The 24310-nt window shown below is 37.3% G+C and overlaps 1 protein-coding gene across 2 annotated transcripts; it reads right to left on the bottom strand.

Moving 5' to 3' along the window:
• Positions 1-5169: 5169 nt before the first annotated feature.
• CCNJ (cyclin J) lies at positions 5170-24066 on the bottom strand. Of its 2 annotated transcripts, none has more exons than XM_011373970.2 (6): positions 23777-24066; positions 23002-23111; positions 15437-15647; positions 9065-9364; positions 8818-8977; positions 5170-8240 (listed from the first exon to the last, which is right to left on the bottom strand). In XM_011373970.2, exons 2-6 carry the CDS (start codon positions 23068-23070, stop codon positions 7829-7831), a joined length of 1152 nt encoding a protein of 383 aa, XP_011372272.1. In that variant the 5' UTR covers positions 23071-23111; positions 23777-24066; the 3' UTR covers positions 5170-7828. The 2 variants fall into 2 exon arrangements, with proteins under 2 accessions (XP_011372272.1, XP_011372273.1); XM_011373971.2 differs by having other exon boundaries at positions 8818-8941.
• Between the last annotated feature and the right edge of the window lie 244 nt (positions 24067-24310).

Below are 24310 nucleotides of genomic sequence, written 5' to 3'. Positions count from 1 at the left end.
GTGCTTTTCTTTTGGTTTCCAATATGTGGTGTCTAAGCCTCTTGGATCCCTGCTTTACATAAAGGCTTAATAATACCTTTTTATTTCCTTGTAGATATTTAATCATACTCGCTACCCTCAGTTTCAGTCCCTGTCAGTGTTAGCAACAGTTTCGGTAGCATTTGCTCAGATTCCCCTGGCGCTCCATGGTGTTCCGTCTCGGAGGGTATGTGGGGACGGGCCCACTGGGTTAGGAGTTGGGGGCTGTAGCTCAGCTTCAGTTTTGCAACTGCAGCCAGTAAAAATCAACTGTTGTTTCTCTGCCATCCCCGCTTTTCTGCCATCCCCGTTTCTCTGCCTTCTGCCCTGATGACTGGGCACTGTTTCCAGTTATGTGGAGCTCACAGCACTCCCAGGCAAGGCAGTTCAGGGAACTCACTGCATCTACTCCCTTCCCCCTCCTCCTACAGGGAGCTCTTTGTTTCTCCCAGTCTATCGCCCAACACCCGGGGTTCTGATCTGTGGTAGCTCTTATGTGCAGATCCCACGCTCAGATGTGCTGGTGTGCAGTTTGGGTGTTTTTTTGTTGAGTTTTAGATGTTCAGCTTATTGTTATTTTAAGGGGAGAGATCTGGGGACGTTTCTTACTTCTCCATGTTTCTCCAAACCTTCCTAGATTTCTTATACATAGAAAGGTTATCCCCTCTTCAAAGTTATGAAATAATTCTTCCATGATTTCTCTTTCATCAAAATTTAAATCTTTGAGATGGGAATCACTTTTATTTTTCTAGTTGACCCAACTCAGTTTACTGAATAATGCATATTTTCCTCCACTGATTTGGGATGCCATCTTTATCACATATTAAATTCCACATATGTTTAGGCTTATTTTTGGAATTTCTAATATGTTTCATTGAATTATCTGTTAACTCATTTTTCAATACTATAGTGTTTTATTCATTGCAGGTTTATATTTTAACATGTCAGAGGTCAGCATTTCCTGGTTATTCTTGCTCATTTAGTTCATTTTTAAAAATTAGCTTGTGAGATTGTAAATTTATAGATTACTATAAGAATCGACATCATTATGATGTTGATGCTTCCTAGCCAAGAATAAAATATGTCTTGTTCAAGTATTCTTTTGCGTCACTTACAAGTATTTTAAGGTTTTTCTCATACTGATCTTACACATTTATTTACTGCTAGGGATTTTATCTCCTTCTGGTGGCCATTATAATTGAGTATATCTTTTATTAAATCTAACTGGTAGTTTTGTGTATATATGAAAGCTATTTTAATTATGTACCCAGCCAATTTACTGAATTCACTTATTTTCTGTTATAGTTTTTCATCTAATTATCATAGGGTTATCAGGTTTACAATTACATCTGCGAACAGTGGTAATTTTACTTCTTTCTTTCCAATTTTTCAACTCTATTTTTCTTTTGTCTAGCCATATTGTGTGCATGTATTCATTCATTTTCTCTCATAATTTATTATTTTTTTTGCTTTTATCTTATTTCTTTTCTTGTTTTTATTTGGTTTACTTGTTCTTCTCAGACTCTTAAGTTGGATGTTAACTTTCTTTTGAGCACTGTTTTAGCTTTATCTCAGAGTTCCTAATGTGTAAAATTTTTGTTATAGTGATTTTCTAGATACTCTGAACTTTTGGTTTTGATTTCTTATTTGATCCAAGGATTGTTTGCAACTATTTTGAGTCCATTATTTATGTTTTATTCATTGCATTTTCATGAAAGTATGTTTTCTACATTAATTCTGTTTTTTGGGATTGATTGCTATTTTCTTTATGGATTAATACATAGTCAAATTTTGTGAAAGTTCACTTTAGATTTTATCAATGAAAACTTAGATATAGTTAGTTAACTATTAGTGCACTACTTACTTGTGCACAGGAAACCAGTAATGAACTTTTTCTAATAAGGCAAAGATGGGAATATTTTTGCAGTTCAGAAATCAGATTTTGTTTTCCTCAGATGAGCTGCAGATTAGCTGGCAGCTAGCAGAGACCAGTCAAGGTGTTCTGATCTTAGGCACTTAGATGAGTAGCAGTTCTGGGTGTCTATGAACTCTTCAGAAGACTGTGACAGTGTTGCTGTTGGCATGGGTGACAGGTTCTGTCTGTCATGTCCTTTGTTATCTTGCCCATCTTAGTTATGCCAGGTCTGTACCATTCCCCTTCTCAGAATTTCTCAATATGTGTCAATTAGATCTCCACAACATGTTAATATTTTCTACATTTTTACTAATTTTTTTAAAATTACTGATCAGTCATGGACCAAGAGAGATGAATTAGTTTCTTACTACCCATGTTTTTCCATTATTCGTCCTTATATCCTCTACAGTTTTTACTTAATGTCGTTGCAAGGCTACTTGATCCACAGAAATTCATAACTGTTTATTGTGACTTGTAAACTTTAACATTATAGAATACCCCCCTCCCTTTTTCTGGTTTGGTTTAATAATATCTTTATGTCTGAACTCAGCCTTATTAAGATGTTGCTTTTTGCATGTTTACTATCTCTTTACTCATCCTTCTATCTCAATCCTTCTGAATCATTTTATTTTTTGTTGTAGGTCTTTTATATATATTTGTTTTATAATTCAGTCCAAAATTATTTTTAATAGTTGTTTAGTCCATTTACATTTTTGATTTGATATGTTTGGTCTTAGTTATATCATATTATTTTGTTAAAATTTCTGTATTTATACTTTTAGAAAATATTTTACTATATAAACTGCTTGCTTTGCTTTCTGTATTTCTTTTGATTACTAGGAAGGTTTTATTCTCATTACAATAGTTACCTTTGTAATACCCTGATTGTATAGAACCCTCAATTCTCTATTTCACCAGACTTTTAGTATCTGTAATTCCCTTTTATAAGTAATGATTTATAAAGCTGGACTTCATTAAAATTAAAAACTTCCATTCTGCAAGAGACAATGTCAAGAGAATAAGAAGACAAGCCAAAGACAATATTTGCAAATATTTGCAAAACACACGTTTAATAAAGGATTGTTATCCAACATATTCAGAGAACTCTTAAAAATCAATAAGAAAACAAATAACCTGATTTAAAAAATGGGCTAAAGACCTAACAGACAACTCACCAAAGAAATATATAAATGTCAAGTAAGCATATGAAAAGTCGCTCCACATCATTTGTCATCTGGGAAATGCAAATTAAAACAATGAGATATCACTGGACACCTATTAGAATGGCCAAAACCTGGAACACTGACAACACCGAATGCTAGTGAGCATGTGGAGCAACAGGAACTCTTATTGTTGGTGGGATGCAAAATGAAACTGCCACTTTATAAGATAGTTTGGCAGTTTCTTACAAAACTAAACATACTTTTATCCTATGATCCAGCAATCTCATTCCTTAGTATTTACCCAAAGGAGATGAAACATATTCACAGTAAAACCTGCACACAGATGTTTATAGCAGCTTTATTCATAATTGCTGAAATTGGGAAGCAACCTCGCTGTCCTTTAGTAGGTGACTGGTTAAACTGTGGTTCACCCAGACAATGGAATATTATTCAGTGCTAAAAAGAGATATCGAGCCATGAAAAGACATGAAGGAAACTTAAATACATATTACTAAGTGAAAAAAGATGATCTGAAAAGCCTACATTCTATAGGATCCCGACTGTATGACATTCTGAAAAAGGTAAACTATGGAAACAATAAAAAGATCAGTGGTTGCCAAGGGTTGGGGTCAGGGGGTGCAGGGACGCCATGGGGAGGAATAAATTGGTGGAGTATAGAGGATTTTTAGCAGTGAAAATACTCGATATGAAACTGTAATGATGAATATATGCCATTACACATTTGTCTAAACCCATAGAATGTACACCACCAAACTGAAACATGATGTAAACTATGGACTCTGAGTGATTATGATGTGTCAATGTAGATTCATCAGTTTAACAAATGTACCGCTCTGGTGGGAGATGTTGCTAATGGAGGAGGCTGTGCATGTGTTGGGGCCGGGGGTACATGGGAAATCACTACCTTCTCTCAGTTTTGCTGTGAACCTAAAATTGCTCTAAAAAAAAGTCTTAAAAAAATAAAAAAGTAACAGTAGCAGTGGGGTAGTGTAGTAGCAGGTATCCTTCCCAGCCAAAGCCTGGTCTTGATGTTTTCTTTCAAATGACTTTTTGCAGGGGGTGGGGCGGGGGGGTCAGTTTTTCCCTTTAGTTCTGTTAGTAATTGCTTTATGTATTTTGATGCTTCCAAGTTGGGTAGATATATAGATTTTTTTTTTTAAATAAGGAATTTTAAAATGGATATTGAGTGATTCCCTGAACCAAGATAATTTTGAACTGAGTTCCAGACTCCAACATCCCAATTTCTTCAAGTGTGCCATCATACCAAACTAAATATATGCTGCTTGAGGCTAGGGAGGTTAAGTCTTTTACCATGTGCTTGAGAAGACAGTTGATGATTAACAACTTGTCACATGGGGTTCACAATTGCCTCAATGTAAAGCTGCCTGTCCTGGTTTGGAATGCTTCTTGCTTTTTCTTAAATTCAGGCTTAAAGAACAAGGTATACTAACCAACTCTCTTGAGAGCTGTTGCTAAACCCTGCCACAGTGCCACGAGCAACTAACAATATACAGGACTAATTTAAAAGATGCTTTTTAGGAGTACAAATTCCTAACCCACACATACAAACCTTTTAAAATTTTACTCTTCAAAACAAATTCTATCTGCTAAACAAATTCTATCTGATAAGTTTTAGGTTGGATTAAGTAGCAAATGATATTTGTACATAGGTGAACAGACCATTATCACTCATTGTTGACCCTGTTCCTTTTCATACCCTTAAAAAGTGTCCCTGCTTTTGAGATTGGACTTCAGATTTTCTGAAGCTTTCATTGTTTAATAAATTAGAAGCTGCAATTGCTAACGTACTAACAACTGATTTTAAGCTCAAAAAGTCCAAAGCTGTGTCCAATATGCTTTTGTGGGCTTTGATGCTCAGTATGGAATACATAATGAATGGACAAATGTTTCCTGCCAGTGCAGTTATCTTCTACATCTGGATGGTTCTTAATAAGTATAATTATGATGCCACGTCCGACTTACATGATGACATGGTTCAATGAAGCTGCAAGTATACATCAAATTTATACTTAAAACAAAACACCAAAACCATTTTACTGAAAACTAGTTTTATTTTAAAATTAAGTGCATAGCACTCATCTAATTCCATTGGTGTAGACTTTAGCACCATACTTGCCATTTGCAATTAATGTCATAACAGATACATTTTGGTTTGCAGTCTGTACTTGAGTAGTGTTTATTTTGTGGACTTTGGTAAAGCCCTTCATACATATCATTAATCTCTTCACAGTACATGTTTAATGATGGTCTGGTAATCTCAAAAAAAAAAAAACAAAAAAAAGACCTACTTTAAAGACTAATCAATAAATTAAAACAAAACAAACCCCACATAACTCCCCCCACCCACATCCTCCAAAGCTAGCAGTTGTGAGTCGTATTTATACTGAAACCTAATGTTTTTAAAATAGTTCTGGTTCTCCATTCACTCCACCCCACCCTACCCTGGGTATGCAGCAATAGTAACCAATTATTTTATTCTACGCCCCCCAAAAAGATTAATCCAGTGTTCTTTAGCTTTTTAAAATATAAACTGGGAAAGTGTTATTATAAGCTTTTAAAAAAGGCATATTCTTCTATAACAAGAATGACATTTAAACCAACCAATAAAAGCATTTGACAAGACATTAAATTACCATAGGCACCGGTTGTTGTTTCAAGTTGGGATCTCTATCCCAATATTTTACATTCATAGTACTATTGAGGTAGTTAAAATACTGAAAATTGGACTCCAGGTTTCTGGGTTCTGAATGTGAATGTGAAAGATATATTCCTTTTGAATCTACTTTCCCCCAAATAATTCAAGTTCTCTTGAGGTAAGAACTACCAAAATCCAATTAGCAGCCATCTATAAAGAGGAAAAGTGGTACTTTCAGAAAACAATTTTCATGCTTGAAAACTGCCATGAGTGAGTGTTCTTACCTGAGTGGTTTATTTTGATCTACCAGACTAATAAATCCATATCATGCCCTATGTATTCTATAAAAGTTACCTTTCTTTTAAGGAAAGGGACATTCCCTAAGAATTCATGCTGGCAGAAGTCACCCACCCACATTTATCCACTGGAACCATCTAGATCATTTTATTACTGTACTGAGTCCTTTCCCTTCCTAACAGAAGCCATTTGGCTTGCTTACAGAGACTCCTGCTGCATACCCACAACATCTTTATAATAAGTTTGTCTTCAATGCATATTGTGGCAGTCACATAGCTGCCATGCAATTTCCCTTCTATTCAAGTGCTATCTTTAAAAAACACAAAGAAAAAGACAGACCTTACGAATTTTTAAATCAGAAAGCTTCCCTTCACCAAATCTCTCTTCTCCCACAGTTAAGAGCACAATGTATAGTTTTAGTTATTACAATGATTTTTTTAAATTTTTACTTTTTACGTTTACTACCTCTGAACTCTTTACCCCCAAATTGCCCTTCCTATAATGATTTATTATTGCTGTTTTCACTCATTACCAGTACAGTGAAATGTCCCAGGGCAGTTCTGGGGCCAATCTAATGAAAATGGCTACTGAATTTGGTAAGCAGTACCTCTGTCTAGTTAAACTGATTCAACGGCTGCTTATAAAACCTGTCTTACACATAAGAAAGTGCTGCTCTAGCACAACCTGAGAACTACCCTGGCCACATGCCACTTAAAAAAACCCTACAGGACTTTATTCTAGTATTGACATTTTATAGTTATCTTTCCTTGAAAAAATCTTTTTAGAGTAATATCAAATCTGAGTATAAATCATTGATTGCACTGAGAAATGCAAAACCTATATATGTATTATGAATGTTAGAAAACATCATTTCATTCATTCTGGGCTACAACTATGTTCTCATTTGAAAACACATCTAGCAGGAGTGTTTTAACCTATGTTATAAAGGTAGTTCATACTATAACATTCCCAAAACATGTTGCATTACAGTTAAGTGTTTCCAAGTAGTACAAATTCCCTGAGTTAATGTGTTTTAAGTCTAAAGATTTGAGGTTGATCACTTATGGGGGAAAAAATCCAACAAAATTTATGACCATGATTTTAAGATGAGATCTACTCCACCCTTAATTTTAGTAAATAAATCCAGACCCCTATACTATCTGTGAAAGGAAGTTATACAGTCATCTAAAAAAAAATTTTTTTTTTTTACTGCACAGATCAGTATAGCATAGCAATTCATGAGTTTAAACTTAATCAAAAATTCATTTGTAGATCAAAAATATAACTCCAAACTGCAGAATAAAAAAAGGACGTCTCCAAAAATTAATACTGTAACTTTCCTTCATAAAAAGACTGTTTGGCAAGTCCACAGACAAATATTAATCTCTGACATATAAGCCAAATTAGGCCCAGAGCCCACCACAGGTCAAATCTTAAAACAGTGAATTAGAGTCTGTCCAGATTTTCTGTTGCATTTCTGAATATTTTTGAAATATCTGGACCATCATCTGGGGCTTGAAATTTCTGTCATATAGGGATTTAAGAGAATGTGACATACATACTGTTAAAGTATTTGCAGTGTTTGCTTAGTCCTCCCGGGTACTCATGGTGCATTCAAAAGGATATTCAGTCTTCCTGGTGCTAGTATCTGAAGAGTTCTGATGCAATTTGAATCCCTTTAGAGAAGCTTACCAAAAGATTGCCCCAAGAGCTTCAAGTCACTAAACAGTTTGGATCAGGTGTTACCTTCGCATAAAATCACCTTTCAAAACATGGAGTGATGCAAGGGTAATGTTCATTTATCTGGTAACTCCGGTTATAAGAAACATTCAGACAGGGCTTAACTTCTACTGGTATTGCCAGTGACATCCCAACACCAGTCTGCACGTGCCCAAGGCCCTGAACACTAGTTTGGAAGCCAGCAGGACATGTCTGTAGTGTATAAGATGAGGTGTGTGTAGTAGATACAATCTGCTGACAGCTTGGTTGTTCTGACACAGGATGGCGATACTGCAGTGAGGTCTGATGAGTCTGATGGAGATACTGAGGTTGCTGAAAGTGAACTGGCCGTGAGGGCTGGGAGGCTGTCTGGAACACACTTAGCTGTGCTGGCTGAGGTCCTGCCTGTCCTCTTTGTTTGTTTGCTTCTTTCACATCATTATCATGAGCACTGCGACATGGAGAGAAAGGAAACTGTTAATATTCCTTGAGAAGAATTTGTAAGAAAAATCACGTACCACGCCCAACTCCTCAATAGCTGACTATGGATTGTCCGACTGCCTAGACAGGAGTCACTATCACCGTAATTCCAAGAATAGTGAGATCTCACTCTTACCCTTCTAAAAGTTCTTTCCCTTGCTACAAACCTTGGGAACTGGCTGCTGGTAGCTTTAAGGGCTGTGTCCAGCTTGGGAGATATGTCCACAAAAAGCACCTAAATGCGGTTGCTACTCTGGTAACATCCTGGAGCCTAACAATTCAAAGATGCGGAAATGGGGACCAAGGCAAGATTTGCTAGGACTGATTTTGGAATCATGGGCTCACATACAAGCAGCTCCTTTTCTTGTCAGGTACTCAGACTCAATATTAATGACAACCTATACCTGGATTACAGCAGCTTATTCATGGCAGCTGTTGGAGCAAATCCCCTAAAAGCTCTGTGCTTTTGAGAAGTTGCTTTAAGGGCCTCTTATACATGAAGAAAAATATTAATGAGAAATTATAAACACAAAAACAAAGAGGCTTACATCAATAGCCGTTCAATGCACTGCACTAAGAAATCCCAGGTGTAAGCAGTAAGACGATGCAGTCTTGTAGGCCACGTTGGAGAAAGACGAAGTATAATCCTTGAAGAAGCCACACATGCAGCAGCTACTAAAGAAGGTGCATAATTTAGAAAGGCATAATCTGTGGAGACATCAAAAATGAACTTAAGAAACAGAACACATAAGTCACAAGCTCACAAGTCACTTACTGGTATCCACAATGACTCACCTTGCAAAGATACTTCCAGGAAGTAATCTGCATACTTGGCCATGTAGAGTTTAGTTTTTTCCAAACAAATCATTGGCCAGCCATCATGAAGATCTGTTTCATGTACTGCTTCGGAGAGATAATACTCGATGAAATGGGCAGCTGTTGGAAGGCAAAGGTTCCACTGGAAGGTTTCTAATAATAATAGTTCCATATGTAGCAAATTTTGTTTTGTTAATACTAGATTCATATTAGTCATACAACCCAGGCTGTTGAGCTGCTCTAGCTTAGGCACACTATCTTCTTTTTCTTCAAATTTACCTTATAAGGAAAGGGAAAAAAATAGAGAGAAAATGTTAGGCAAGTGAACATTATAGGTCTAGTCACTTAAATGAGATTTGCTGTCTTACTGCAAAGATTTAGATCCAAAGACATTCTTTTCTCTACCTTGGGCAGATACAATAATATCAAAAGTCTGTGGTTCTTATATTTGCATGTTTTATCTCCCAATACCTCCATCCCCTACCCCCAATAAAAAAAAAAAAGGAACATGTAAACATTTTGATCTATGTCCTATTGTGTAATGAAAAAAGTCATATGTTAATGGAAAAGAACTCTCAAATCTCACCAGCTGAATCTTTTCAGAAAATTTCTTTCTGGGGTGGGAGGGGGGCGGGGAGAGGCAGTAGTAGTTGGTAAAAGAATTATTTTCAAATAAAAGAAAGTTTAGAGAACTTAATGCCATAAAGTTATTTGAAATCACAAATAGCTAAACTTCAAGTGTTTCATCTTGGCCTATTTTCAGCACAATCACATTCCAGAGAGAGAGAGAGATCTGGGGAAAAACTGGGTAAATACGTAATACAAGCATTATCATTCCACAAAAAAACTATCCCTCTTCTTCTGAATTGAAAACAAAATCCTAGCTAATCTGTTACCAAAAAAATAAAAAATAAAGAGGGGGTGGGGGAGACTTTATATGCACTTTTATATCCCCTTACTCAAAGCAGAATAGGAGTAAAGACATTCTGATGGCAGAACTTCATTATTTTAGGCATTCACTTCTTTTCAGGAAATACTTATCCACATGTACAAGCTGAGGAATAGGATTCCCTCTCCAGCCTCAGAATAATTTTTCGATAGAATAAATGCCACCTTACATTTTAATTTCCAAGCAAGCATATATATAGATATAGCTATACATATACATACAAACATAGATATAAAAAATTCATTTTAGGTATTTCTAGAACTCATGGCTGGAAAAAATTTAAACTATCAAGTACTATTATGATTATTCAGATGCAGCAACAGAACCAAAGAATTGTCTTTAAGTCTCTTTGGGTCTTTGTTCCGTGGTGGTCTATACAAGAATGGAAATTATAACTAAAGCCTCTTACCATCCATAGCATTATGCTCTATTTTACTTTAAGGTTTAAAACAGTCCTATTATATTGCAATTATAGGTTTCTCACAGTAGCTTTTACACTTATATTTGTTCAAAATAAGTTGTTAGAATGTTACATATTACTATATGAAAATTTTGTTCTATTATTTTGATAACTATTTCAATATATTTAGTTTCCTTGGAAATCTTATAATTTTATTTATTTAAAAACATTTTTTTAGAAGAGCCGGAATGACTGCCAAAGCAATAGAAACCAGAAGAGATGGTTTTACCATACATTGAAGCTGCTACAACAAATGGTCATGGCAATGGTCACTCAGCCCAGATGCTCAGTATAGCTCAAAGCACTAAAGTGGTCTTTATGGCACAGTCATCGAGCATCATTACTGCATAAAGATATACTGAGAACAGTGAATTTCTTTCCTATAACAGTAGAATGACCTAGGAATTTAGTTCAGTCCTTCTGGATGAATCATTAAAGCTTTCAAAGTGCCTTGCCATTTGTGTAGCAGCAACAACACTGGCAGTATACTTCAAAGAAATACTGTAAAAATTAATAAGTGTATATCATGTTTGAAGTTCCTTTGAAGAAATTAATACACCATAATTCACTGTTCAAAGATCAAGAATGTTTCATATTATCTCCTTGAAACTTTCAGCATTGAAAACAAAATTGTGTATGACCAACTTCACAGCTCAAGAAACCAAGTTAGCAAGGTTGGCCAATTCATTTAAGGTCAAATAAGTTGAGCCAAACTAAAAATAAAAACAAAAGGAAGACTTATGTTTGAATTCTCAAATCTGTACTGATAGACCGAAGTATTGCGCTGGGTAATATAGGAACAACAATTATCAAAATAGATTGACTTCTATATTATTAAACACCTATGGGGTTTCTATATTTCTAAAGTACTTGGCTATAACAAGTGTGAAAGTCTTGCATCTTGATTCACAACATTAAAAATAAACTGCACACTGCATAAATACCATACTTGGGATCTTAATTCAAGTTTAAGTTTTTTGGAACTTTTTCATCATATATAGGAATATAAATACTCAGATTCATGGATATCAAAGGATTGCAAAATGTGTGACAGGTTCAATGAGTACCTGCATTCATAGTGATAGTTTTTGTTGTGCTAAATGCTATGTATATGGGTATTTTAAATCTACTTATCCACAATACCACATACGGATCATAAAGCTCAGTTTCTTCAATTGAAAGGAAATGCCAGAAGCCATGTGATTATATTGATAAAGGCCCCAAACAGGAAATAAGGGCACAGGAAATTCACATTTGCTTCCCAGACAATAAAGAATTAGAGGCCACAGAAACAAAACATCAGGTTGTCTTTCCTTTATAGGAAATGCTCAAATCAGCCCTAGAAACTAGTATGTTTTCAAAGCCAGCAGAGAATGGCAGGTATGTGGTAGGAGGGCAAGGATCAGATGTCACTGTGAGCTCTGCCAACCTACATTTTGTTCTTTTATTACAAAGTAAGAAGTCATCCTTATGTATACTAAGAATTCTCACAAATTTATAAGGTTATTAGTCTAGCAGAACAATGGATAAGAAACAGGAAGTGGCAATTCACAAGAAGAAACGATTTTTTTTTCATTAAAATTGAGGTATAAATCAAATCAGCAGTGAGATTCAATTTTTTCACCTATCAGATAATAAAAAGCTTTGTCAATCCAGTATTGATGAGCAAGGAGAACCAGCATTTGTCACAAATGTTTACTACTAAAAGTCTATAATCTCACTTTTGGCTTCATCTTGAGTCCAATATGATTTCTTATTTCCCCAATACCTTGAGCAAATTATCAAAAGTCTCATCTCCAAGATTGCTTTCATGCTCTTCACAAGTCAACACTGATCAAAGAAGCCAAGGGAAGCCAAGGTATAGACATCAAAGTGTGAAATTTGAGAATTTCCCAAGATAAAACAGTCTTTTCTTGAACGAGCCAGAACCTTAGAGCTGGGGACCTTGACTAAAGATTATAGAACAGCTTATGGAAGAATTAATCATTGTGATTCTAAACTTTTATATTTCAATCTTCTATGTGGTTTTATTATCCCACTTGATCCTCACAACTTTGTAAGATAAGTGTCTTTACTTTTATTTTATAGAAAAGCAATCTGAGACTCAAGAATTGTTGAAATTCATATTGCTGACAAGAGATTCAAACCTAGGCAAATCCATCACTATAATTCCTGCTCTACAATACTATGCACCACCCTCCAATCAGATAATTTGCAGGCCCTTTCCTTCTACCTCTAAATAGTGTTGACACTCAGGGAGCTGGATACGCATTAGTACGTGGAACTAAAAAGCTGAAATCCATCTTTGACCAAACTATACCAAGGGCCTCCCAACCTATTTAATAACTGGAATCCGACAGTCACCCAGTCATGTTGGCTGTAAACTGTTCTTCACTTTTATATAACAGGCTCCCCATCCCAAAGCAGGAAACAGCTTGGAGAGGGAAACATACAGCATTCAATCATTCTGTGAGAAGCGAAGCATTATCTGAATAAAGTTTATGATAACTAATTGGAGAACTGCCGTTGGTTTTAAATATAAGAAGACAGAGTATAAGAATGAAAGAAAGAAACACTACAATGAACTCCACAAATTTAAAACAGATTATCAGATACTGAAAACAGGCTACCAATTTATAAGCATCCTAAGCACTTCTGTTGCAGCAAAGTTACAGATGAAGTGAAGAAAGACTGCAGCTTGCTACTAAGAGCCAGCTTCTTTGATTTCTTGTATAGAACTGATAGCTTGAACTCTTTTGACCACTGCTTACTTGGGAGGGGCTGAAACCCTGGGGGATACTGATCTCACACTTTCTCACTTTCCAGTGGAGAAGAAACAGTGTAAAAGCAATTCTTCTCTCTCAGGGAAAGAGAGGTCAGAGGGTGTTAAAATGGAAGAGGTATCTGACTTTTTAATAGGTAATAAACAACTCATATTTGAACCACAGCAAATAAAAATCCTAAAGCCTACCTCCTCAAAAATGAGCAAAAAGCAACTATATGTTACCACAGAGATTAAATCAAATAGTATTCAATAAAATAAATTGAGTATGATGTTAAAGTAATAGTGGTAATTTAAAAATAAGAACAATTGAAAACTGCATCCCAACCAACCTAAGATGGTACACAAATAAAGTGAATCTTTTCCCCATATTGTAGAAATTGTATGAATTTAGAACCACTCCCCAGCATTGCTCGGTGGCCAGAATTCTTACTATTCAACTAGAGTCCTTAGTGAACTTTGGTAGTAAAATGTTGTTTATGAATATCTAGTTTAGTATTCCCTAATTCATTTAATAAGTTACCAGTAAGTAAACTTTAGTCACAAATGTAAGTCAGTCTATGAACTGACTATATATCATTCATAATTTCAGTCTACCAAGGAGTCTCCCTCTTGGCCCATACCACACTTTAAGAATCAGAGGCATAGAGTAGGAGGGGCCTGGAAGTTGTAAAAGGATAGTAGTGATGGCTACGGCAGGCAAAACATTATTTTTCATTAATGATCCCAAGTTTTTAAAATAGCATTACTTGTATATCTGATTTCTAGTGTCTCTCTACTATAAACTGATCTCATAATAAACTAACATTCTGTAGGATAACAAGAAACCATTTGTGAAAGGTTCTAAATGTTACATTAAGGAGTTTCTACTTTTACCCACAGTCAGTGGGAAGTCATCACTAGGGCTGTGTTTATTTATATCCAGTCTGGTCCACCAAGGATGTGAAATAACTTATAAAAAGACCTTCAAGGAGATAAAATAAGTAGCTGAGCTCATCAGATCAAAGGAAGAATAGGATAGGAAAAAAAAAATCTGAGAAAAGATTAGTATCAAAAATGATACCACAAAGGTCTGCATTTGGTTTTAGGTTTATCTGCAGTCAAAGCACAAAGGTGTTATAGAAAGAACTCTGGTGGCACGGTATAGTGAAAATGTTCTTTAGAGAGCAGCCACATTGGATACCAAACCATCAAGTGGGGGTTAGCAGCAGATATTTCTACATACTACTTTGAAGTGGGGCTTAAATTTCTATTGCAATGACATGAATAACATAAAAACTACAAAATGGATTCAACTTCCAAATCAAATACAATCTTTTCACATTACTAAAAGAAGAAAAACTCAATTTCGATTCCTTTATTCACTCTCTCTTCAGTCGGGGTACAAAAAAGCAATGAAATGAGGTATGAGATGTTGTAAGAAAGAGGCACCAAGAGGCCCAACATCATTCTGCACCGGGTAACAAGTATTGCTATATCAGAACTCTACATTACAGCCTACTACATAGTTGTGTCTACGACATAAGCAAAGGTTTTTCACATGTATAACAGCAAGCCATCTCATTATGTAGTCAGTAGAAGGTAATCTAATATATGAGTATGGTACCTTTTAGACAGAATTTTTCGGCCACTGACATTTTGGGCCACATAATCCTTTGTGGGGGACTGTCCCATGCATTGTTGATGTTTAGCAGCATCCCACGTTTCTACTCACTCCATGTTAGTAGCATCCTCCTAGGTTATGACAACCAAAATCGTCTCCACACATTGCCAAGTATCTCCTGTGGAGCTTGACTGCTCCTGAATGAGGCAGTGACTCTCAATTGGAAAGGTACATCAGAATCACCTCTGGAAGTTTTAAAAAGTTAAAAAATCCCTAGGCCACCTGATGTAGATTCTTAGTCAGTACATCTGGGGTGGCCTACACATTTGTATCAAACTTTTCAGGATGTAAGAATTAGGCACATATGTTTTTAAAAGACTCTAGAGCCCCATTTTAATGTCTGGTTAAAAATTACAGTGCCCAGGAACACTTTCAACATAAATTTTCTGATACTAGTAAACTGGAAGAATGGAATCTGGTGATATTTTACTGAGTTCTACATAAATTTATTATAAACAATATAAATTTCTAATCATGTATATCCAACTCATACTTACTTGCTAGAAGCAGACAGGAAAGTGCAACTAAATGCAGCTGCTGGATAGAGATGTCATACCGATCCATAAACAGGTCCAGCAAGTAGACAGCAAGATGTCGAGCAGAAGGGCAGAGTGTGAAGCGATTGCTTACAATGGCAATCAAGTCAGCAAAATACCTTCTGAGACTTAGTTGAGGGGACTGGCCTTTGTAGGAGGGCAACTTTAGCTCCTAAATCAAGAGGAACAACATTTAGTTAACATAGCCTGTAGGAAAAGTATTCTTACAATGCAAAGATGACTCCCACCCCCACCTCTCATATATTAGTGTTAAAAGTACCTAAAGCATACTTTCCATGAGTGAAACAGAAAAATAAAAACAGAAAGTTGAATAGAAGAATAATGAATGGCATTTAAAATTTAAATCAAACTTTTCTTCTTATTCTTAATCACCTCTGACATGACTAATTATAGGTGTTTCTTGCATCATGGAATGGGTATATACAAGCAAAGTTTTAAATAAAAGAACCCTGTTTTCTTTATCAGGTGTTTTAAGAAAAAATATCCTTACTCAAAAACCAACCATATCACATACACAAAACCCCTCCAAGAAGCTCAAAGCTTTTGGTGAGAATTAACAGATAAGTGGACATACTCTAAGTATGTTACATACAGGGATGTGAAAGGTAGAGATTAGTAGTCACACACTAGTATCTTCTAATTTTGTTTCCCCTTCAGCAGTTTTATGATCCCTCCTTTGTGATCATCCTATCATACAACTAAAATTTTCCCCATTATCACTGTTCAATCTCAGAATTATATGGTCTTATCCTTTAAAAATTAGAAAATTTATACTACTAAAGTATTTCCAGAGCACAGAGAAAGATGAAAAGGTTATGAGATCAGTGTCATACTGATCCCAACAGATAACACAATAGAAGGAAATAACATGGATATGACCCCGAAAGCAAAGGCAAAAAAATAAAGTACTTCGATAAAATTAAAAACTTTTGTGCATCGAAGGACACCATTTACAGAGTAAAAAAGGTAACCCACAGAATAGGAGAAAATATCTGCAAATCATATATCTGATAAGTGGTTAATATTCAGATTTTATAAAGAACTCATATATACAACTCGACTACAACAAAAAAACAAACAACTCAATTAGAAAATGGACAAACTTGAATAAATATTTATCCAAAGAAGATATACAAATGGTCAATAAGCACATATAAAGGTTTTCAATGTCACTAATCATTAGGGAAATGCAAATAAAAATCATTATGAGATACCACTTTGTACCCATTAGGAATGCTATTATCAAAACAAAAAGAAAACAGAAAATAAATGTTGGCAAGGATGTGGAAAAACTGGAATCCTTGTGTATTGGTGAGAATATAAAACTGTGCAGCCACTGTGAATAACAGTACTCTAATGCCGCCGCCCCCCCAAAAAATTAAATGTAGAATTACCACATGATCCAGAAATTCCACTTTTAGGTATATACCCAAAAGAATTTAAAGTATGGACTCAAACAGATAGTTGTACATCCACATTCATAGCAGCATTATTCACAACAGCCAAAGGTGAAAACAACCCAAGTGTCTATCAATAAATAAATGAATAAACAAAATGTGGATTATTATTCATCTTTAAAAAGAAAGGAAATTTTGATATATGCTACAGCATGGATGAATCTCAAAGACGGTATGCTACACGAAATAAGCCAGACACGAAGGACAAATATTGTATGATGTGGTATTTAAAGTGGTCAAAATCATAGAGACAGAAAGTAGAATTGTGGTTACTAGGGGCTGGAAGGCAAGGAGAATGGGGAAATATTGTATAGAGTTCAGTCTGGGAAAATGAAAAAGTTATGAAGGTGGGCAGTGGTTATAGTAGAACAATGTAAATATATCTAATGTCACTGAACTGTATACTTAAAAATGGTTTAAATGGTAAATTTTGTTATGCACATTTAACAACAATAAAAAATGGAAGTTACATATCACTCCAATTTAATAAGATATAAAATTTTAGATAAAATACTATCCAATGTAATTTAGTAATGTATCCAAAGAGTGCATTACTATCAACTGCAGTACATCCAAGGAATGCAAGGATGGTTTGATATTAGAAAATCTACTAATAAATGTCACAATAAAAATTCACACATAAAAATGCACAATCATCTTGACAGATGCTAAAACAGCATCTAGACAAAGGTGACTCTGGGAGAAATAATAGATAAAAGCTAGCATCTCATTTGTTTCAATCCATTTATTGAAACAATAAAAGGATTAGCATCCTAATGCTAACTATTGTAATATTATTTAACACTATTCTGTGAATACTAGTCGATCTAAATAGAAAAAGGAAAGACAAGGTTTAACTATTAGAAAAAAAAAAGTCACTTTCAGAAACAGTTATTACTTTTTGGGTGACAGGATTTATATTCAGAAAAAAAAAGAAAGAAAATCAACAGAAAAATAAAGAGAAACAGTAAGAATTCAGTAAGATGACTATTTACAAAATTAATATAAAAAAATAGCTTTTCTGCATACTAAGAGCTGTTTAGAAAATAGAAGATTCCATCAACGGTAACTATAAAAATTAAAACACCTAGAAATAAATCTAAATATGCCAGCACTACATGAAAACAACATTAAAATTCAAAGGACTATGAAAGACTTGCATACATGGAAAGATATTCCTTTTTCTTGAATAGAAGAACATGTTTGATAACAATGGTATTTCAAATCAGGGGAGATTAGATGAATTTAATAAATATTTCTGACACATAGGATAAAGAGCTAATTTATTATTTAGAGAACTCTTCCAAATCAATAAGTAAAAACAACAGATATGGACAGTTCATAGATGAAATGGGGCCAAACACATAAAAGATGCTTCATCTCATTCAAAATTAAAGAATTATATGGTTTTTCGTTTATCAGATTATATTTCTTAATTTTTGTTTATGATATCAAGAGTGGAAATAGGAACTCTCATATATTATTGGTCAGGTTGATAATATAACCTTTTGGAGGGCAGTAGGTAATATAAAAAATTTTAAATGCAGATTGCAGATACCCTTTAAATTAGCAACACCATTTACCATATATATATATATAGTCCTTTGCAGCACTGTTTTTAATAGCAATATAGTGGAATAAAAAAGTTTACATCCAACAACTGGATGGCTCTCCAGGAAACTATGCTAAATGAATATAGCCAATCCCAAAGGTCACATATAATTCCATTTATACAATTAATATTCTTGACATGACAAAATTATAGAAATGAAGAACAGATTAGTGGTTGCCAGGGGTTAAGGGTAGGGGGAGATGAGAGTGAGAGGAAAGAGGGTTTGGCTATATAAGGGTAACAGGAGAGATCCTTGTGGTGATAGAAAACGTTCACTCTGTCAATATCCTGGTTGTGATAACTGTACTATAGTTTTACAAGAATTACCACTAGGGGAACCTGGATAAGGGGAATCTTTCTGTACCATTTCTTACAACTGTATGTGAATCTACAATTATCACAAAACGTGTAATTAAAAAAAGCTTGACATCCATCAAGAGCGAACTGATTAAATTATGGGACATTGATTCAAATGTGGACATTAAACTAAAGGGCAGTGGATTTATCTGTGTTGATATGGAAAATTTTGATAAATTGAGTGAGGTTGGAGTAAGAGGAAGGTACAGAACAGCAAACATATTATGACCTCTTGTATCAACAATAAAAAAATTTTATTTGTATATCTACTAATTTATTGGGTATCTTTTCAGGGGAAAAATATAATGGTGGTAACCTTAGGGGATCAGGAAATAGTGAGGGTTGGGGAAAGCTCATTTTAATCCTTCTTATAATATCTGAAAAAATTTTTAGCCATGTGCAAATATCACTTAAAATTAAAAAAAATACTAATAGTAGTTACTTCGGACATAGGCTAATGGGTCATTTTATGTTTTTAATTTTTGTATAAGTGAGAAAAGAATAAACAAATGCTATTGAGGGGGGGAAAAAAACCACTGGCTTAGGTGGAGTTGGCTCTTTGAAGATAAGAAAAAAAATTAACTTCTCCAAATAAAAAGCACCTGCCGATTTCTCATGCAGCCCTTAGGGTTTTTCTTTTCTCCTTTACCATGTCTAGATCTTTACAATGGTGTAAATGAGTTACAATTTCAAACTTCACCTTTCTTTGTTGTCATCAGGTGACATTTATTGAGCATTTCCCATATAGCAGACACTGTGCTAACCTCATGGATAAGAGATGTTAAAGTGTCAAGCCTCTCTCTAGCAGGTGAACAAAAATACAGATTGTTAGAACACAGTAATCACAGGGCATTACAGGAACACTGAGAGATCTAACCTAGATCGGGGGTGGGTTCTTGGGAAAAGAAAGCCAGAGTAGGCTTTCTGCAAGAGAGGCCTGAACAAGGTCTTCAAGACTCGATGGGAAACAGCTGGAAAACACTGGTGGACTTTATTTTTATCTATGTTAACTTTATTACATGAAGACAAAACAAAAGCAAGAACCCCAAGCTGCCATCACTAGGAGATTTTCAACAATGTGTCCAATACATTCTCTTCTTATCATTTTAAATGATAAAATGCAGTGCTTACCAGGGGATGTCAGATATAGTTCTCTTTCTCCAGGTACTACAGTTACACAAAGATGAGAAAATGACCTATGCTTATCTCAGTTTACGAGTTTCTTCTCATGTCTATTCTTGATCCCCTAGATTGAACACTCCTGTTCCTGTCTGCTTCTCAGGATCTCACGGGACAATAGCACAGAGGGACCTGAACTGTCATGTCCATTCTCAGTCTCAAGTCCTCATCAGCTCACCAACCCAAGTGCCATCCTCTTCCCAGAACGGGTTAAGTGTCCAGCCAGGATGGAAATAAAGGCATAGAAGGAATACTCACAAGTCTAAGTACAATTCCATGGAATAGTTAATGTTTCTCACAAAGCTAACATTGCTTCCATTTGTCATAAAGGATAATATTCCCCCAAGATCCTAAGACAGTAGTATAAATAGCAAAACAATGAGAAGAAAAAGATGACACGGCATAAAAGGACAGCTGCTTTGTAGGATTTTTTTGGGGGGGAGGGGGAAAGTAATTATATTTTACAAAAAACTGTATAGCTGGCATTTGGGGTTAAAGAGGACTTCTATTTGTGGAAATTTTTACTCTTCCCTAGTAGACACAATGCTAGCCACAACAATTATTCCATAAACCTTGGATTTAAACATCGAACACCTTTCATAGTTTCCTAATGGCAACTGCCCAAAGGAAGACCTAAATCTAGATAACTCTTTAATTATATTATATTGGACTCCATAAAGGCAAGGATCATGCCTGTTTCCATCACTGCTACACTCTTAATACCTGGCATAGCACCTTGTACACTGTAGGCACTCAAGTATGGTAAATAAACAAGCATACGATTATCCAACTAAGTCATCTACTTAACAGACTAGAATTAACATGTATTTTTTATGAGAAAAGTCCCCCCCACCCCTTTGATTACCGCCCCCACTTCCACCCCTGACCTATGGATGTTGCCGTTTCCCCTTAAGAACTGGATCTCTGAAGGCGGGGCGTCTCCCCCAATAGGCTTGCGGCGCGCACCGGGACCTTGGCGCCCCTGGGGAGCCCCGGGCGCACTGGGGGCCTAGCTTGGCGTCCCCGGCGCACTCAGGGTATGGTCCGTGGTTCCACCCGGGGCGCAAACCCAAGACCTTCTGTGTGTAAAGGTGCTAACCACTACACTATGGAGCCACCCCCGAGAAAAGTTCATTTTAACTTTCCTCAATGTACTATAAAACAATGCTCTCTCCAGTTCCATATGTTCAAGTTTTACTGATCAGTATGAATTCTTTATAAAGTGTGGCCATTATATGAAATCACGAAAAATGTGGTTTACAAAATGCTTAAAAAAATAAAGACAACCCAGAATAGCATGCCACAAATGGCTCAAGATAACTTTCCGAGGCATTCTTTCAGAGCCTGCACTATCTTGTCCTCTGATAGTTCATAAGCGACTTTTGTACAGTTGTGTCTTAGTCCTTGGATCCTCCCCAGAGCCTAATACACAAAATCATTCAGAAAATCTACTTCCAACCTCATCTGATAAAAATTAATTCAGAATTAAAATTAAACATAAAATGTAAGAATCAAAAACCAGGGAAATCACCAAGAAAAATCTTTTAAGTTTCATGTCATTAAAAAAATACATAATTAATTTCACCACATACCAGAGAGATAAAGAGCTGATACTTAGAAAAGAAGAACATTTAAAACTGAAAGGCAACATCTGCTCCCCCACCCCCAATCTCCTAAGTGTCTGGACAACTTTCAAAGTGGAAAAGCTCAAACTCTCTTAACATTCCAAAGAACCATTCCATAGTTGAGACTTTTCTGTGGTGCAAATGACCTCTTAGGGGACTGACGTGCGTTTAGTGTGTCCAAGAGACTGAATGTCAGAATAAGCAGCATTTAGAAATCTCAAACCTTAGAAGAGGGTACAATTGTTAACAATTTAAGTCAGAATTAGGTTTTTTAATCTACTTAACCTGGTCAAAAGAAATTTAGATACAAGTTCATTATCATCCCTGGATCTCTCAACTCCAACAGTCAGCATCCTTTTTATTAAAGAGTCAGCTGTTTTGCTTCTTCTTAATTTTCTATACCTAACAAATGGCACTCTCTATAAAGGTGAAACTGAGTCAAGTTAGAGATAATTCTGGATCTGGTCTCTCTTCCGGTTATCAAAGAGGTAGAACTGACCCTATTGAGCATGACATAGAGAAAATTGTTACTGAAGAGCAACAATACACTGTGCGTTGTGCCAGAAAAGTATATTTTTCTTCCCAATAGCTATTAAGTATATTAGGTCTACTTTCTGCCTTTGATATCAGCTGGAAGCAGCAGCCAACTCCTTCTATCTTAAGGCTTTCTGAGCAGCTCCAAATTTGGGGCCTCAGGAGTAGAGAATAACAAATGACTTTTTTAGTGCATTCTATACGCTAAGCACTGTTCTAAGCACATGTACAATATTAACTCATTTAATCTTCACAATCATCCCATAAGGCACGTTCTATTCATTTTACAGATGAGGAAATTGGGAAATAGAAAATTAAGTAACTTATCCAAAGTCTCACAGCAAGCAAGTGGAAAGGCTGAAGGACTTATTTATGTACAAATGTGACATAACAGCTGCATACAACAGCAACTATAGAACAAGGAGGGCCTCTCTGCCCAATAAAAAGCCAGCGCATACATCTTTTTAAATACCATATCAAATCCTTGTTCCACCTGGAAACAAGAACATCAGAATGTCTTTTCACACCTTCCCTCTCGCAACTATCATGACCCCCTCGCCCCTGTCCTCATTTAAGTTGCCAGGGAAAAACCCAAGAAGTTAATTAACCTTGAGTAAATAAGTAAACTCGCCTTTTCTGGTCTGGAAGCTAGTGGTTAAAGAACCTCACTTTCCAGGGTGCCGAGATTCTTACTATCTGGCGCAAGACACGGAACGGAAAGGTCCAAGCATCAAGGTTTACCTTGTACCGAAGCGCTTGATGAATATCTGCAGCCAACTGTCCCCGCCACCACTGCCCCTCCAGCTCCATGGGATCCGGAGGCGCGCCTGGCCAGACGCGGCAACTTCAGTCTGTAAGACAAACCCCAGACGCGGTCACTGCCAGCTCCCTCCATAAGGCCCTCTGCGCCCACTCGCTAAGGGGTGTGACCTCAGATCACCGTAGGTGACCTTTCATCTACACCTGACTCGTCCTAAAAACTGGCATGATTCAAACCAATTCCCTAACGCTACAGCAAAGGCCCGAGCCACCCAGTGCCAGGAGGAACTGGCTAATTTTGAAAACTGCCGGACTGGGTGCCGGGCAAAAGGGGACTAACTGGGGCCTGAGTTCCCACCGTGCGACCCCGAGTGTGTGCTCCGGAAAGCTGGAGAGGGTCTGTGGGACCGGCTTCGGGCTCCCCGCGTCCCGGCTTCGAATTCTCCCGCCGGCCCTGAGTAGCGGAGAGACTTGACACCAGCAACAGCCCCCCTGAGGCGAAAACCTCCCGCGGAGAAACTCGGGGACGAACGCTCGCACGGCTCCGAGTCCCCGCTGCAGACAGTCCGGCGCGCGCTCCTCCGCGGGAGCCTCCCCGCGGACCCGCCGGGCCCAGCGCGCAAGCCCGCCCCCTCCTCGTCCCGAGAAGCGCACGGAATCGCGCGGCCCCAGAAAGGCGAACAAAAGGCCGGGCCGGGTGGGTCCGGTGTCCGGCGCCCAGCCCAGGCCTGCCGGCCCCCACGGCGGCCTCCCTTACCCGGAACCGCGGCCTTCACAGTCCCAGCCCCGCCAGCGTGCGGGGGACACCGGCACCGCTCATGCTGCGGACAGTCGGCCGCGAAGCGCCGGCCTCAGCTCCGGCCCAGAGCCGGGGCTCTCGCGCCGCCCATTGTTAAAGCACCGGCAGGCGGCTCCGGGTACAAAGCCAGCGCGGGGGTACATGCGGCCCAGCCGCTGCCAATCTCGTCTCGCGATACAGCGGGGTCACCCCGAGCCGTCCAATCGGCGGCTGAGCCGGGCCCAGGTGCAGCGCCCGGCGACGGCTTGCCGGCCTGGGCCAGGCTGGGGAAGCTTCACCCGCTCTCCCCGCAAGATTCTGCCCTTGGCGTAGTCCGAGAACCCCACCGACGACTACCACGAAGCCTGCCTGAAGGGTGGGCAGAGGTCAGAAGAGAGTGCGGGAGAAATTGTGATGTTGATCATCATCCCGGTGGCCAATCCGGTCATGCCACTCACCTGCTGAGAACTTTCGATGGCTCCCCAATGCTCGCAGACATAGGGTCTCACGCCT

The sequence above is a fragment of the Pteropus vampyrus genome, unplaced genomic scaffold (assembly GCF_000151845.1).
Source record: "Pteropus vampyrus isolate Shadow unplaced genomic scaffold, Pvam_2.0 Scaffold238, whole genome shotgun sequence".
Lineage (NCBI taxonomy): Eukaryota > Metazoa > Chordata > Mammalia > Chiroptera > Pteropodidae > Pteropus > Pteropus vampyrus.
Note: the sequence above shows the minus strand (reverse complement) of the source record. Positions and strands in the feature narration are given on the sequence as shown.